This window comes from Leucoraja erinacea, chromosome 44 (assembly GCF_028641065.1).
Source record: "Leucoraja erinacea ecotype New England chromosome 44, Leri_hhj_1, whole genome shotgun sequence".
NCBI classification, from domain to species: domain Eukaryota; kingdom Metazoa; phylum Chordata; class Chondrichthyes; order Rajiformes; family Rajidae; genus Leucoraja; species Leucoraja erinaceus.
The window spans coordinates 814490-829920 of record NC_073420.1 but is presented as its reverse complement, the minus strand read 5'-3'; the positions used below and the strand labels follow the sequence as shown (position 1 = coordinate 829920).

Here is a 15431-nt window from a genome sequence, read left to right as displayed (position 1 = left end):
TACCTTGTGGAAGGGCAATATCACCTGAGATAGCTATGCTCCCCATTCCAAATTTTTTCACCACAGAGAGTGGTGAACAAATGGAACTCTCTGCCACAGAGGGAAGTTGAGGCTCGGCTACTTTTAAGAGGGAACTGCAGATGCTGGTCCCTGTACCAAAGATAGACACAGGGTATGGGAGAGAACTCAGGGACGGGCACTGAGTCTCTGGAGATCAGCCATGGTCATATTAAATCCTCTCGAAGGGCCGAATCTTTTGACTCCTTCCCCTTTACCTAATTTCCATGTTTCTTGTTTTCAAGTTCAACTTGAAGTTCAAGTGAGTTTGTTACCACGCTGTAACATAGAAACTAAACTAGGAGTATGTTTCTGTGACCCTTCGAACTAAAGCCAGAAATATGATCATGGCTGACATCCATTTCAGTATCCCGTTTCCTTTTTCTCCATACCCTCTGATCCCGATATATCGTAAGGGCCACAGTAACTCCCTCTTAAATTAGCCAATGAACTGGCCTGAACTACCCTCTGTGGCAGAGAAGTTCCAGAGATTCACCACTCTCTGTGTGAAAAAAGTTATGGTCATGTCGGTTTGGAAGGATTTCCCCCTCGGCCTTAAGCTTGACCCCTGGTATACCTTGACTTCCCCAAGGGCAAACATCTTCCTGAGATAGCTATGCTCCCCATTCCTTAAGAATTCACAAGTTTCTATAAGAATTGGTCAATTTCCTAAACTCTAAGAGAGTATAAACCAAGTCTATCCAGTCTTTCTAGGATAAGACATGTGGTGACATCCCAAGATAGACACAAAATGCTGGAGTACCTTCTCTGCACTCCATGGCAATAATGTCTCTCAGATTTGGAGACCAAATGGCACGCAATTAACCAGGGTCGGTCTCACCAAGACCCTGTAAAACTGCTTTAGATCCTCCCTGCCCCTTCACCTTAAAACCCTGTTGCTATGAAAGCCAACATTTCGCTTTCTTTACTTTCAAGTGTCATGTTTATTGTCATGTGTCCCTGATCGGACAATGAAATTCTTGCTTTGCTTAACACACAGAAGATAGTAGGCATTGACTACAAAACAGATCAGTGTGTCCATATACCATAATATAAATATATACACACATGAAAAAATAAACTGATAAAGTGCAAATAATGGGTTATGAAGAAGGGTTTCGGCCCGAAACGTTGCCTATTTCCTTCGCTCCATAGATGCTGCTGCACCCGCTGAGTTTCTCCAGCATTTTTGTGTACCTATTAATAGTTTTGTCCGAGCCAGGTTTAATAGCCTGATGGCTGTGAGGAAGTAGCTATTCCTGGGGGGAAATAACTATTTCAATTCACCTGCTCTGGGTAAGAGACTCTGTGCATCTACCCGAACTATTCTCCTCTGTAAGATCACCCCTTATTCTCCTGCCATTCCAAGGAATAGAGTCCCAACTTACTCAACCTCTCTCTGTAGCTCAGATCCTCGTAAATCTTCTCTGTACCCTTTCCAGCTTGACAACATCTTTCCTGTAACACGGTGCCCAGAACTGCACACGATACTCTGAAATTTATTGCACTTGAGACTTGAGTTGAGTTAACTTTGTGCCATTTCTCGGTATTGCATGCACATTACTGGCGAGTACAGGCCCAGTGCCGACAAACGCTCATTAAACGTTAACTCTCTCATTCCTGGGATCATTCTCGTAAACCTCCTCTGGACCTATTCCAGGGTGGGCGTATCCTTCCTCTGATATATGGTGCCCAACATTGCTCACGATACTCCAAATGCCGCCTTTGATAGAGACTCGGAATTACATCCCTGCTTTTGTATTCCAGCCCTTGTGAAATAAATGTCAGTCTGTGGAATTCTCTGTCTCAGATGGCAGTGGAGGAAGGTTCTCTGGATGCTTTCGAGAGATAGGGCTCTTAAAGATAGCGGAGTCAGGGGATGGCTTCATAACGGCCCGTCTAGTTTCCATGAAATGTCACCGAGGTTTTGTGAAAGTTGAGTGAAGAGACCGTGAGATTGTCTTGTCCTGTCTTCAGAACCTTGCACTAATAGAATCACTTCCACTCCCTCTCCTCACGTCCATTTTTCAGTTGCTGTTGATTTGATTTGATATTAATATCCATGCTGTTGGTGCCATCTGTTGGTGACTTTTCTCTTCCGTTCTCTTCCACTTGCTCTCTGTGCCTGCGAAACTCAGCTGGCTAGTGTTGCACAATCTTTGCCAAAGGGCTTCTCTCCTCTGTCCCCCTCCTTGCCACATCTCAGGCAAGGAAATCTGTTTCAAATAGGCGGAGTTACCCTGCCTTACCATCTCATAGAAACATAGAAATTATGTGCAGGAGTAGGCCATTCTGCACTTCGAGCCTGAACCATTCGCCATTCAATATAATCATGGCTGATCATCCAATTCAGTATCCCGTACCTGCCTTCTCTCCATACCCCCTGATCCCCTTAGCCACAAGGGCCACATCTAACTCCCTCTTAAATATAGCCAGTCAATGAACTGGCCTCAACTACCCTCTGTGGCAGAGGGTTGGGTGATGGGCAGTTCCAGAGATTCACCACTCTCTGTGTGAAAAAAGTTCTTCTCATCTCGGTTTTAAACGGATTTCCCCTTTATCCTTAAGCTGTGACCCCTTGTACTGGTCTTCCCCAACATTGCGAACCAATCTTCCTGCATCTAGCCTGTCCAACCCCTTAAGAATTTTGTAAGTTTCTATAAGATCCCCTCTCAATCTTGTAAATTCTAGAAAGTATAAACCAAGTCTATCCAGTCTTTGCTCATAAGACAGTCCTGACATCCCAGGAATCAGTCTGGTGAACCGTCTCTGCACTCCCTCTATGGCAATAATGTCCTTCCTCAGATTTGGAGACCAAAACTGTACGCATTACTCCAGGTGTGGTCTCACCAAGACCCTGTACAACTGCAGTAGAACCTCTCTGCTCCTATACTCAAATCCTTTTGCAATGAAAGCTAACATACCATTCGCTTTCTTTACTGCCTGCTGCACCTGCATGCCTACCTTCAATGACTGGTGTACCATGACACCCAGGTCTCCAGCTGCATCTCCGCCTTTCCCAATCGGCCACCATTTAGATAATAGTCTGCTTTCCTGTTTTTTCACCAAAATGGATAACCTCACATTTATCCACATTATACTGCATCTGCCAAACATTTGCCCACTCACCCAGCCTATCCAAGTCACCCTGCAGTCTCCTAGCATCCTCCTCACAGCTAACACTGCCCCCCAGCTTAGTGTCATCCGCAAACTTGGAGATATTGCCTTCAATTCCCTCATCCAGATCATTAATATATATTGTAAATAGCTGGGGTCCCAGTACTGAGCCTTGGGGTACCCCACTAGTCACTGCCTGCCATTGTGAAAAGGACCCGTTTACTCCTACTCTTTGCTTCCTGTTTGCCAGCCAGTTCTCTATCCACATCAATACTGAACCCCCAATGCCTTGTGCTTTAAGTTTGTATACTAATCTCTTATGAGGGACCTTGTCGAAAGCCTTCTGGAAGTCCAGATACACCACATCCACTGGTTCTCCCCTATCCACGCTACTAGTTACATCCTCGAAAAATTCTATAAGATTCGTCAGACATGATTTACCTTTCGTAAATCCATGCTGACTTTGTCCAATGATTTCACCACTTTCCAAATGTGAAGAAGGGTCTCGACCCGAAGCGTCATGTCTGAAGAAGGGTCTCGACCTGTAAGGTCACGCATTCCCTCTCTCCAGAGACGCTGCCAGTCCCACTGAGTTACCCCAGCATTTCGTGTCTATCTTTGGTGTAAACCAGCATCCGCAGTTCCTTCTTACAATATAATACAATAATATTTTATTAGCCAAGTATGTTTTGCAACATATACGAGGAATTTCATTTGCCAAGTTAATCGTACGAGTAAAAAGCAACCGGAACACATAAAATACGTTTTAACATAAACATCCACCACAGTGCCTCCTCCACATTCCTCACTGTGATGGAAGGTGGGGGAAAAAAAAGTTAAATCTCTTCCCTTACGCAAGACAGATCAGCCGTGATTGAGTAGCGGAGTAGACTTGATGGGCCGAATGGCCTAATTCTGCTCCCATCTGGAACACCTTGCCGTTGCACATCAGACAGGCCCCCTCACTGTCCATCTTCAAATCCACCCTAAAAACTCATTTTTATTCTCTGGCTTTCGACACTGGCTGAGACATTGCTCCTGTTTTTAGTGCTTTTAATGTCTTTTAATTTTTACTGTTTTATAGTCCTTTGTTTTACGGTTTTTAATGGTTTGTAATAACTTCTTGTCCATGAGTTCTCATGTACGGCACTTTGTGGCAACTGCAGTTGTTTAAAGTGCTTTATAAATAAACTTATTATTATTATATTATTATTATCACTTATGAACGATTCGTTCCTTCCAGCCTACCTTCTAACTCGGATGAACGTTTGTGTTTCAGGCTCCCAATACGTTTGGCTTTCCTGGTGGCGAGCCTGGTGTTTCTGGCGGTCAATTTAACCTGTGCCTTGCTGGTGAAGATCCAGCACGAGGAGACCAAAGCCATTGTCCTAGTGCGGGTGATCATCAACGACTCCCTGTTTGTCATCTGTGCCGTTACACTGGCAGCCTGCCTCTATATCATCGCCAAAACCTCGCCATCGACCAACATCTACTTGGAATCCAAGGTATACATTATTATACAACACAATGCAATTATTTAAATATTGTCATTTGAACCTCAAATGAAGTTCAAACAAAATTTGGTTTCTGCAGTCATACAACAAGAAAAGAACCAAGACACACAATTAACACAATTAACACAATTTACACAAACATCCATCACAGTGAATCTCCTCCTCACTGTGATGGAAGGCAAAGTCTTGTCTCTCCCCTATGTTCCATTCTTCTCCCGATGTTGGAGCCCCCGGCGGGCGATGGCAAATCCCGCGGCCGTTAAAGCCGCGCCGGGCGATGTAAGGCCCCGCTCCGGGTCATTTTCAACCCCGCAACTCGGGCGGGAGAAGTCGCCGTTGCGGGAGCTCCGAAAAGCGGTCTCCCACCAGGGAGCCGTGAGCTCCCGATGTCACCGTCCACCGTGTGTCCGCCTGGAGCCTCCGAAGCTCCGGAGTCGGGTCGCAACCGCACGCCACCACAGCTCTCCACGCTCCGAAGCTGGCGAGCCCCGCGATGGTGAGTCTGCTTGGAGCACGCTCCACGGTGCTAAGCCCCAACGACAACGGAGACCCGACAGAGAAACGGTCGGGTCATCCGTGCAGGGAAGAGATTTAAATGTTTCTCTTCAATTTTAAGAACTATTTTTTTTTTTTTTTGTAATGTTTTAATGTTTTTATTTAACTGTGCAGGGAACATCGGTGTACCAGACCACAGCGGTGGGAGGATTGGTGATCCTGCTGTACGCAAGCAGAGCCTGTTACAACCTCGTTGCCGTGACACGTTCTCCTGCCACCCATGTGGACACCTTTGATTACGGCTGGTACAATGTTTCTGACCAGGTAACGGCAAACTCAGAACAGTTTGGGGCTTTTAACTCCTTAATTTTCAACATTGCGATCAGAATATGGATGTACGGATTTGCTTCGTAAAATACGGATTTTATCTTTAGTTTATCTTTAGCCCGCCACCCCCTTTCAGTCTGAAGAAGGGTTTCGGACCGAAACGTTACCTATCTCCTTCACTCCATAGATGCTGCTGCACCCGCTGAGTTTCTCCAGCTTTTTTGTGTACCTTACTGTTTTATCTTGCTGCTTATGAAATGCAAGGATATAAAAAGTCATACTGTACCTCTGAAAATTATAGTTCAAATTCAATTGAGCAGGGAGGTTCTACTGCAGTTGTACAGAGTCTTGGTGAGACCACACCTGGAGTATTGCGTACAGTTTTGGTCTCCTAATCTGAGGAAAGACATTCTTGCCATAAAGGGAGTACAGAGAAGGTTCACCAGACTGATTCCTGGGATGTCAGGACTTTCATATGAAGAAAGACTGGAGAGACTCGGCTTGTACTCGCTAGAATTTAGAAGATTGAGGGGGGATCTTGTAGAAACTTACAAAATTCTTAAGGGGTTGGACAGGCTAGATACAGGAAGATTGTTCCCGATGTTGGGGAAGTCCAGAACAAGGGGCCACAGTTTAAGGATAAGGGGGAAATCCTTTTAGGACCGAGATGAGGAAAACCTTTTTCACACAGAGAGTGTTGAATCTCTGGAATTCTCTGCCGCAGAAGGTAGTTGAGACCACAGTTCATTGGCTATGTTTAAGAGGGAGTTAGATGTGGCCCTTGTGGCTAAAGGGATCAGGGGGTATGGAGAGAAGGCAGGTACGGGATACTGAGTTGGATGATCAGCCATGATCATATTGAATGGCGGTGCAGGCTCGAAGGGCCAAATGGCCTACTCCTGCACCTATTGTCTATGTTTCTATGTTTATTGTCACGTGTCCCTGATAGGACAATGAAATTCTTGCTTTGCTTCAACACAACAGAACACAGTAGGCATTGACTACAGAACAGATCAGTGTGTCCATATACCATTATATAGCAGATTAAATCTATTAGTATTTTAAATTTCAAGATCTGTAAGCATTGATCTGCCTGCCCCTCTCCAGGTTTAAACAGCGCTGTCAGTTTAACGTGTGGGAATTTAAACTATGGGCTATGGGTTCTAAATTGAGCGCTATTGTCCTTTACACATAGTGCTATGGCTGCAGCGCTATGGGTCACAGACTGTTAGGGGAGGGAGGGAGGGAGGGAGAAGGAATGAAGGAGGGAAGAGAGGGAATATGAGTGAGGGAGATAAAAAAAGGAAGGAGAGAGGGAGGATGGGGGGGGAAAGATGGAGAGAAGGAGAGAGGGGGGAAGGAGAGAGGGGGAGGGTGGGAGGGAAGGAGGAAAAAGGAGGCTTCCAAAATGGCTTCCACATGGACCTTCGCTTACTACCGACACCACCACCACCCCTTCTTCTCATGGGCCGATCATCGGTTCACGTGTTGGAGGGGGCGCCGGACTTTGCGCGTGGCTCCCGGGCCAAAACTCCTCAGCTGGCACGCCGGCTGGGCTTTGTGTGCAGTCCAGCACCCGGGGCCGACTCAGTCAACGAATTGCCGTTGAGGAATTTGTCGATTATTATTATTTTGACCTTTTGTCCCTTGTTTGGGAGTGAGAAAGTTGGCGACCCTAATTAAGACTGTGGCCGTGTCGTGTCTGTGGAAGGGGTTTATCTCGTGTGCTTGCACTCCGCAGGCTGATCTCATGTCGAGTCTCGGCGACCAAGGCTACCTCGTGTTCGGCTGCGTCCTCTTCTTCTGGGAGCTGCTGCCGACCGCCGTGCTGGTTTTATTTTTCCGTGTCCGTAGACCGGCTCAGGACCTGGTGAGTCGACAGGGCTTGCGTTCCAATCCCTCATCCCCGTCCTCACGCTCGGCATTCGGCTGGGTCCATAAGTCGCAAGAGCAGGGCGAAAGGTGTAGAAGCGTGAAAAAGCACACCTCCAGATTCAGGGACAGTATCTTCCCCGCTGTTATCAGGCAACTGAATCATCCTACCACAACCAGAGAGCAGTCCTGACCCCCCTATCTACCTCATTGGTGACCCTCGGACTATCCTTGATCAGAATTTGCTGGCTTTACCTTGCACTGAACGTTATTCCCTTTGTCGTGTAACTCGACACTGTAAATGGCTCGATTGTAATATAACCATATAACCATTACAGCACGGAAACAGGCCATCTCGGCCCTACAAGTCCGTGCCGAACAAATTTTTTTTTCCCCTTAGTCCCACCTGCCTGCACTCATACCATAACCCTCCATTCCCTTCTCATCCATATGCCTATCCAATTTATTTTTAAATGATACCAATGAACCTGCCTCCACCACTTCCACTGGAAGCTCATTCCACACCGCCACCACTCTCTGAGTAAAGAAGTTCCCCCTCATGTTACCCCTAAACGTCTGTCCCTTAATTCTGAAGTCATGTCCTCTTGTTTGAATCTTCCCTACTCTCAAAGGGAAAAGCTTATCCACATCAACTCTGTCTATCCCTCTCATCATTTTAAAGACCTCTATCAAGTCCCCCCTTAACCTTCTGCGCTCCAGAGAATAAAGACCTAACTTATTCAACCTATCTCTGTAACTTAGTTGTTGAAACCCAGGCAACATTCTAGTAAATCTCCTCTGTACTCTCTCTATTTTGTTGACATCCTTCCTATAATTGGGCGACCAAAATTGTACACCATACTCCAGATTTGGTCTCACCAATGCCTTGTACAATTTTAACATTACATCCCAGCTTCTATACTCAATGCTCTGATTTATAAAGGCTAGCATACCAAAAGCTTTCTGCATTTACCTTGCACTGAACGTTATTCCCTTTATCGTGTAACTGGACACTGTAAATGGCTCAATTGTAATCATGTATTGCCTTTCTGCTAACTGGATAGCATGCAACAAAAGCATTTCACTGTACCTCGGTATAAGGGACAATGAACTAAACTAGATAATTCGGCCTATCAAGTCGACTTTGCCATTCAATCTTCGTGGATGTCTCGTCGTGGTTCGTACGAGTAAAAAGTAACCATTTTTTACTCGTGGACATTTTTCACAGTGTTGAAAAAACGTCACGAATTTACCAAATTTCCCGAGTACCTACGAGCCGCTACGAGACATCCACGAACTCCTACGGACCCGCTACGGACATTCTCCCAGTTTGAATCGGGGTAAAACTCGGGAGAACTACTCTTGAATTACCTCGTACAGTGGGGACAGGCCTTTAACACTATCCTACACACACTGGGGACAATTATTTACATACACCAAGCCGATTAACGTACAAACCTGCACGCCTTTGGAGGAAACCGAAGATCTCGGAGAAAACCCACGCAGGTTACAGGGTGAACGTACAAATTCCGTACAGACGGCACCCGTAGTTGGGATCGAACCAGAGTCTCTGGCGCTGTGAAGCAGCAACGCTATCCGCCGTGCCGCCCTAACTGCATTGTGGGGGTATTTAAACATGAAGTTTAAATTGTTTTTTTTAATTTGAAGTGTGTGGTAATATTTCCGTGTTGTTCCGTTCTCTAGGCCAGCACTGGAATTATAAACGGGCAGAGCTATGCACCTCGGTCGTACTTCTTTGACAATCCCCGTCAGTTTGAAGGCGATGACTCTGTGTGGGCACCAGGCGCGCAGAGCGAACAGGGCAGGTACGATCAGGCCGTTCCTTTCACTGCTTCCTCCCCCCCCCCCCTTCCCGCACTTTAATTGAAGATTTCACATGTGATTGGGGCAGAATTAGGCCATTCGGCCCATCAAGCTACTCTGCCATTCTCCTGCCCTCTCCCCGTAACCCCTGACACCTGTAATCGAGAATCTATCTATCTACGCCTGAAATATATCCATTGATTTGGCCTCCACAGCCGTCTGTGGCAAAGAATTCCACAGATTCACCACCCCTCTGACTAAAGAAGTTCCTCCTCGTCTCCTTCCTAACACTAGTGGAAGGGTCTGGGACATGTTTGGTCGGTGTGGGCAAGTTGGGCCTATTTCCAGACTATGACTGAAAAAGGACCGGTGACATTTTGAGTCGGGGCCCGTTCTTCAGACTCAAGATTCAGGCCGAAGGGCCTGTTTCCACCCTGGATGACTGACTCTATAGGTGATATCGAATGTCTCGTGCCGAACGTGACTGTCTGTGTTTTGCCCCCCCTCTGTTCCCAGTTTGTCGAGCAGCCTGCAGAGGAACGGCTGGTACGGACAAGAGAGGCGCAACAGTGAGCCCACGTGGTACGAGGGAGGGGCCCAGGCCTCCACGGCGCCCCTGCTCTTTGCCCGAGACAACACCCAAGGCCCCAACTACTACCACACCTTCTACTCCACTCCGCAAACGTAGAAGACACCGACGCATTCCACGGGCGCACTCCGCCTGCCCGCCCGCCGGTCTCGCCGAGAGGCCGCATTTTATTTATTACCGTTCCCAACTAATCGTCTTTCTGCATTTGCAGCTGAAATTTGCTGCTTGATTCCACGCACGTTGGCCGAACAAAGATTATTATATCACCCGGGACCACACGGGGCACAATGTTGCTCGCAGCCACGGATGTTTTTTTGGAACAGTCAGTGAAAAGCTTCACTCAGTAGCCAAAGCAGGAACAGTGTGATGCATCCAGCAAGCCATTCCTCCAGCAACCTTCCTCCGTCGGGTCCATTGGATTTGCGGTTCCTTTAACTTCCCCGTTTAGCGATGGGGTACAGTACCACGTGAAATAGAAACAGGCGGCACAGCGGTAGAGTCGCTGCCTTGCAGCGCATGCACCGGGTTCGACCCTGACTACTGGCCCTGTGTGTACGGTATTTGTACGTTCTCCCCGTGACCCACGTGGGTTTTCTCCGAGATCTTCGGTTTCCTCCCACACTCCAAAGACGTACAGGTGTCTAGGTTAATTGGCTTGGTATAAGTGTAAATTGTCCCTAGTGTGTGTGTGTGTGTGTAGGATAGTGTTAATGTGCGGGGACCTCTGGTCGGAGCGGACGCGGTGGGCCGAAGGGCCTGTTTCCGCGCTGTAGCTCCTAACTAAACGAAAGAGCCCGCTGGAAATAACACAGCAAGTCGGGCTGCAATTGTGGAAGGAGAAATAGTTACACGTTAGGTCACAGACCCTTTGTTTTATTGTTAACTCTGGAATGTTAACTCTGTTTCTCTTTTCAACATCTGCCTGATCTGTGTTTCCGGCGTGGTCTGGTTGTCTAAAAAGTTTTTTTTGTTGTCCTTCTTCCAAAAGTCCCCCCCATGCGCAGGTTGACCAACATCACATCTGGCCAGTAGGTAGGAAGGGAACTGCAGATGCTGGTTTAAACCAAAGGTAGACAACGAACAGCTGGAGTAACTCAGCGGGTCAGGCAGCATCCAAAGGGAATGGGTGACATTTCGGGTCGGGACCCCGCTTCAGCGACATCGCCTATTCCTTTTCTCCGGAGAAGCTGTCTGACCAGCTGAGTTACTCCTGTTTTGTTTTTTTTTTGCTGTCTACAAGGCAGCTTTTGCAAAAAACGAAAAACAGCTGACAAGCAGTTTTATTGTTTAAGAAAGAACTGCAGATGCTGGAAGAATCGAAGGTAGACAAAAATGCCGGAGAAACTCAGCGGGTGAGTTGAGTTACAGCAATCTATGGACTCAAAATTGAGTCTGAAGAAGGGTCTCGACCCGAAACGTCACCTATTCCTTCGCTCCATGGATGCTGCCTCACCCGCTGAGTTTCTCCAGCATTTTTGTCTACCAGCAGTTTTATTGTGGTCGACGGACCTGTATATCGGATCTGGTTTATAATAAACAGGATAATCTACCTCCCCAATGTTCTGGCCTCTTCAGCTCCTCGGTTCACCTGCATGGTTTGCCGAGGAGTGCTGGAGCCCACTTAAAATTGATGATTGAAACTCCATGGGTTGTCTTCCAAATGATGTCTTCATGGGTCATGTTAGTGAAAACCAAATGCTGTAGATACAGTAAAAATGAAAGCAGAAGAATGAGCCAGAAACACAGAGGGTTGGGCGGCATCTATGGAGAGCGAAATGTCGTGAATACTTCCATGTCGGTAACACTTCGTCTGAACTGCACGGCTTGATAGATTTGAGGCATTTGGCTGCGCATTTCGGTAACGCAGAAGCCAAAATGGAAACCACTTCATGGATACATGACGGTTAAAGATACAGGTGGCTTAAATGTAAAGCCTCAGCTGGGAGGAGTGGAGGAAGGAGAGGACTCTGAGGGTGGTAGGCCTTTGCTTGCGTTTGGTCGATGCTGCATCTTCCAAGGATGTGGCAAGAACGGATATCGAGATAACTGCACGTGATCTAGTAGCGATATCGTGAGCCTGGTGTAAAATGGATGTTGGTCGCACATTGGATTGTAGTGAAGACTGTCCCTGTCCTTTTGCCTAAATGTGTAGGAAGGAACTGCAGACGCTAGTTTACACCAAAGATGGAGACAAAATGCTGGAGGGCCATGCAGCGTCTCTGGAGAGAATGAATGGGTGACGTTTCAGGTCGAGAGTCTGAAGGAACGTCACCCATTCCTTCTCTGCAGAGATGCAGTCTGGCCCGCTGAGTTACTCCACCATTTTGTGCCTAGTTCCCCACTCCACCTGGCTGTTGTACACACCTCAGGAGTCGGGCTCAAGATGCCAGATGCCAGAATTTGTGCTAGTTGTCATTCCTTCCCCAAATGTTTGCAAGTTCCCTTTTACTGCTGAGGTTCAAGAGACGCCAACTCTGTGCCTCGGGGGGCCTTGCTGCACTGCCCAGGATCAAACACACCAACACCACCGGGATCTCGCAGCAGGGGAGAAGAGGAGCAGGCAGCCCACAATGTTCCTCTACCCACACGATGGTTATACACCGCCGACAGCGACTGACGGCAAACTGGCATCAAATAAGCGACACGTTCTCAGAAACCTTCATGCGAGCATTTTTGCAGAGCGACTGAAGGCCCCAGCGATTGAGCCTGCTGAGTATACATCTCTAATTCCTTCGCCCCCATCCAGCTTTGGGACCAAGAGCGGCTAACCCGAGGACTCGCCATCCCCTCGCCATCCCCCCCCCCCCCCCCCCCCCCCATGACATTTGCACTCGCTGTTCCAACAGGGCTTTGACCCAAAAAAGATTGTATTGTACAGAGCAGCTGACCCCCGCTATTTATTTTAAGTGTCTTATTATTTCTCTCTCTCTCTCTCTCTCTCTTTTTCCACCATACACAGTTTGTTCCTGTCTCTGTCGCTGCCCGATCAGGCAGCTGAAGTAAATGTGCATTTTAATATTGTTAGCACCTCGAATGTGTGTTGTCCGGCCACTGGGTGTCATCCATCACAGTCACAGGCTGCATTCGGCTAGTCTAGACTCGCCCGGCTAGCTATTGGGATCATGGGGCTGACTTGCTACAAGTCCCTCTGCTGTTCTCTGGCCGACAGCAACTTGCCACAGATCGACTATGACGCATAGGATATTTGCGGTTTATAACCAACGCTGCACTTTCGCCAGCTCCGGCTCTGAAAAGCTCCCGGAATTTAACTTGAGTTCCCCTTCCCCTGTAATGAATTGCCTATACTGACTAATATTTACTTGTATAAGAAAAAACTGCAGATGCTGGAAAAAAATCGAAGGTGGACAAAAATGCTGGTGAAAACTCAGTGGGTGAGGCAGCATCTATGGAGCGAAGGAATAGGTGATGTTTCGGGCCGAGACCCTCCCCTTCCCAGCTCTCCCACTGTCTCAGCCTCTTGCTTTGTTCTTCCCACTGCCCCATCCCCACATCAGTCTGAAGAAGGGTCTTGGCCCGAAACGTCACCCATTCATTCCTTCGCTCCATAGATGCTGCCTCACCCGTTGAGTTTCTCCAGCATTTTTGTCTACCTTTAATATTTACTTGTAGGTTATCTCTCTCGTTGCCCCCCCCCCCCTTCCCCATATATCCTGAGTCCTTGGATGAAAGGAGGTACCTGGGTGGAGATGGTGGCTGAGATGGGGGGTTCGATGCAGCCAACTCTCCCAGTTGCACAGTGAGTTGGAACAAAGCACTGAGCTTGTTGCTTTCTGTCTTTTTTGTACCCCTGTGTGTGTGTGTGTGTGTGTGTGTATAATATATATATATGAATTCTTTTGATAACCTGTTAAAAAGCCGGTTTTGAATTTGTACCGGTGACTGTATTATAACTCGAGGAAGGTATTTTAAAATAAAAATTGCTGCCAATATATGCCAAGGTGGATCATTGCACTAATTTTTAGGGCTTTGACAGTGGACTCCATATTGTCCCTGAGCCTGTGGGGATAGCCGAGCTTCTCCTCCACCATCCGCGCTGCATCTGTTTCCCCGTCCTGTGGAACAAAGTTTAGTTTTAGGCAGACACAAATGCCGAAGTAACTCAGCGGGTGAGGCAGCATCGATGGAGAGAAGGAATGGGTGACGTTTCTACCTACCTGAACTCCCGACGGCTCAGCACTTCAACTCCCCCTCCCATTCCCAATATCTGACCTTTCTGTCCTGGGCCTCCTCCATTGTCAGAGTGAGGCCCAGCGCAAATTGGAGGAACAGCATCTTATATTTCCCTTGGGTAGTTTACACCCCAGTGGTATGAACATTGACTTCTCTAACTTCAAGTAGCCCTTGCTTTCTCTCTCCATCCCCTTCTCCTTCCCAGTTCTCCCAGTAGTCTTAAGGGCCTGTCCCACTATACGAGTTTACCCAAGAGCTCTCCCGAGTTTAAAAAAAAATCAAACTTGTGTTAAGTACATAGAATGTAGGTAGCGGGTACGTCGGAGCTCGGGACGTCTCTTAGCGGCTCGTAACGCTAACATAGAAACATAGAAATTAGGTGCAGGAGTAGGCCATTCGGCCCTTCGAGCCTGCACCGCCATTCAATATGATCATGGCTGATCATCCAACTCAGTATCCCGTACCTGCCTTCTCTCCATACCCTCTGATCCCCTTGGCCATAAGGGCCACATCTAACTCCCTCTTAAATATAGCCAATGAACTGGCCTCAACTACCCTCTGTGGCAGAGTGTTCCAGAGATTCACCACTCTCTGTGTGAAAAAAGTTCTCCTCATCTCGGTTTTAAAGGATTTCCCCCTTATCCTTAAGCTGTGACCCCTTGTCCTGGACTTCCCCAACATCGGGAACAATCTTCCTGCATCTAGCCTGTCCAACCCCTTAAGAATTTTGTAAGTTTCTATAAGATCCCCTCTCACTCTTCTAAATTCTAGAGAGTATAAACCAAGTCTATCCAGTCTTTCTTCATAAGACAGTCCTGACATCCCAGGAATCAGTCTGGTGAACCTTCTTTGCACTCCCTCTATGGCAATAATGTCCTTCCTCAGATTTGGAGACCAAAACTGCACGCAATACTCCAGGTGTGGTCTCATCAAGACCCTGTACAACTGCAGTAGAACCTCCCTGCTCCTATACTCAAATCCTCTAGCTACGAAAGCCAACATACCATTCGCTTTCTTTACTGCCTGCTGCACCTGCATGCCTACCTTCAATGACTGGTGTACCATGACACCCAGGTCTCGCTGCATCTCCCCCTTTCCCAATCGGCCACCATTTAGATAATAATCTGCTTTCCCGTTTTTGCCACCAAAATGGATAACCTCACATTTATCCACGGCAGGTACCATCCATTTATAACGGCAGGTACTCGGGAAACGCTGTAAGCTCGTGAAGTTTTTTCAACATGTTGAAAAATGTCCACGAGAGCCCCGAGTACCTACGAGCGGCTATTACCACAATTCCCTCGTACAGTGGGACAGGCCCTTTACTGTCTCTTATTACATTCTATCTCTGTCCCGCCCCCTCACCTGACATCAGTCTGAAGAAGGGTCTCGACCTGAAACGTCACCCATTCCTTCTCTTCAGAGATGCTGCCTCACCTGCTGAC

At 47.5% G+C, this 15431-nt stretch overlaps 1 protein-coding gene across 1 annotated transcript in view; it reads left to right on the top strand.

Moving 5' to 3' along the window:
* Positions 1-10941, top strand: part of LOC129714990 (G protein-coupled receptor 137Ba-like) — a 28205-nt gene extending 17264 nt beyond the window's left edge. Inside the window, exons 4-8 of the mRNA XM_055664796.1 lie at positions 4454-4679; positions 5358-5507; positions 7252-7380; positions 9087-9208; positions 9723-10941. Coding sequence (XP_055520771.1) covers positions 4454-4679; positions 5358-5507; positions 7252-7380; positions 9087-9208; positions 9723-9894 — 799 coding nt within the window. The 3' untranslated portion in view covers positions 9895-10941. The remainder of the gene's footprint in view (positions 1-4453; positions 4680-5357; positions 5508-7251; positions 7381-9086; positions 9209-9722) is intronic.
* The last annotated feature ends 4490 nt before the right edge of the window (positions 10942-15431 follow it).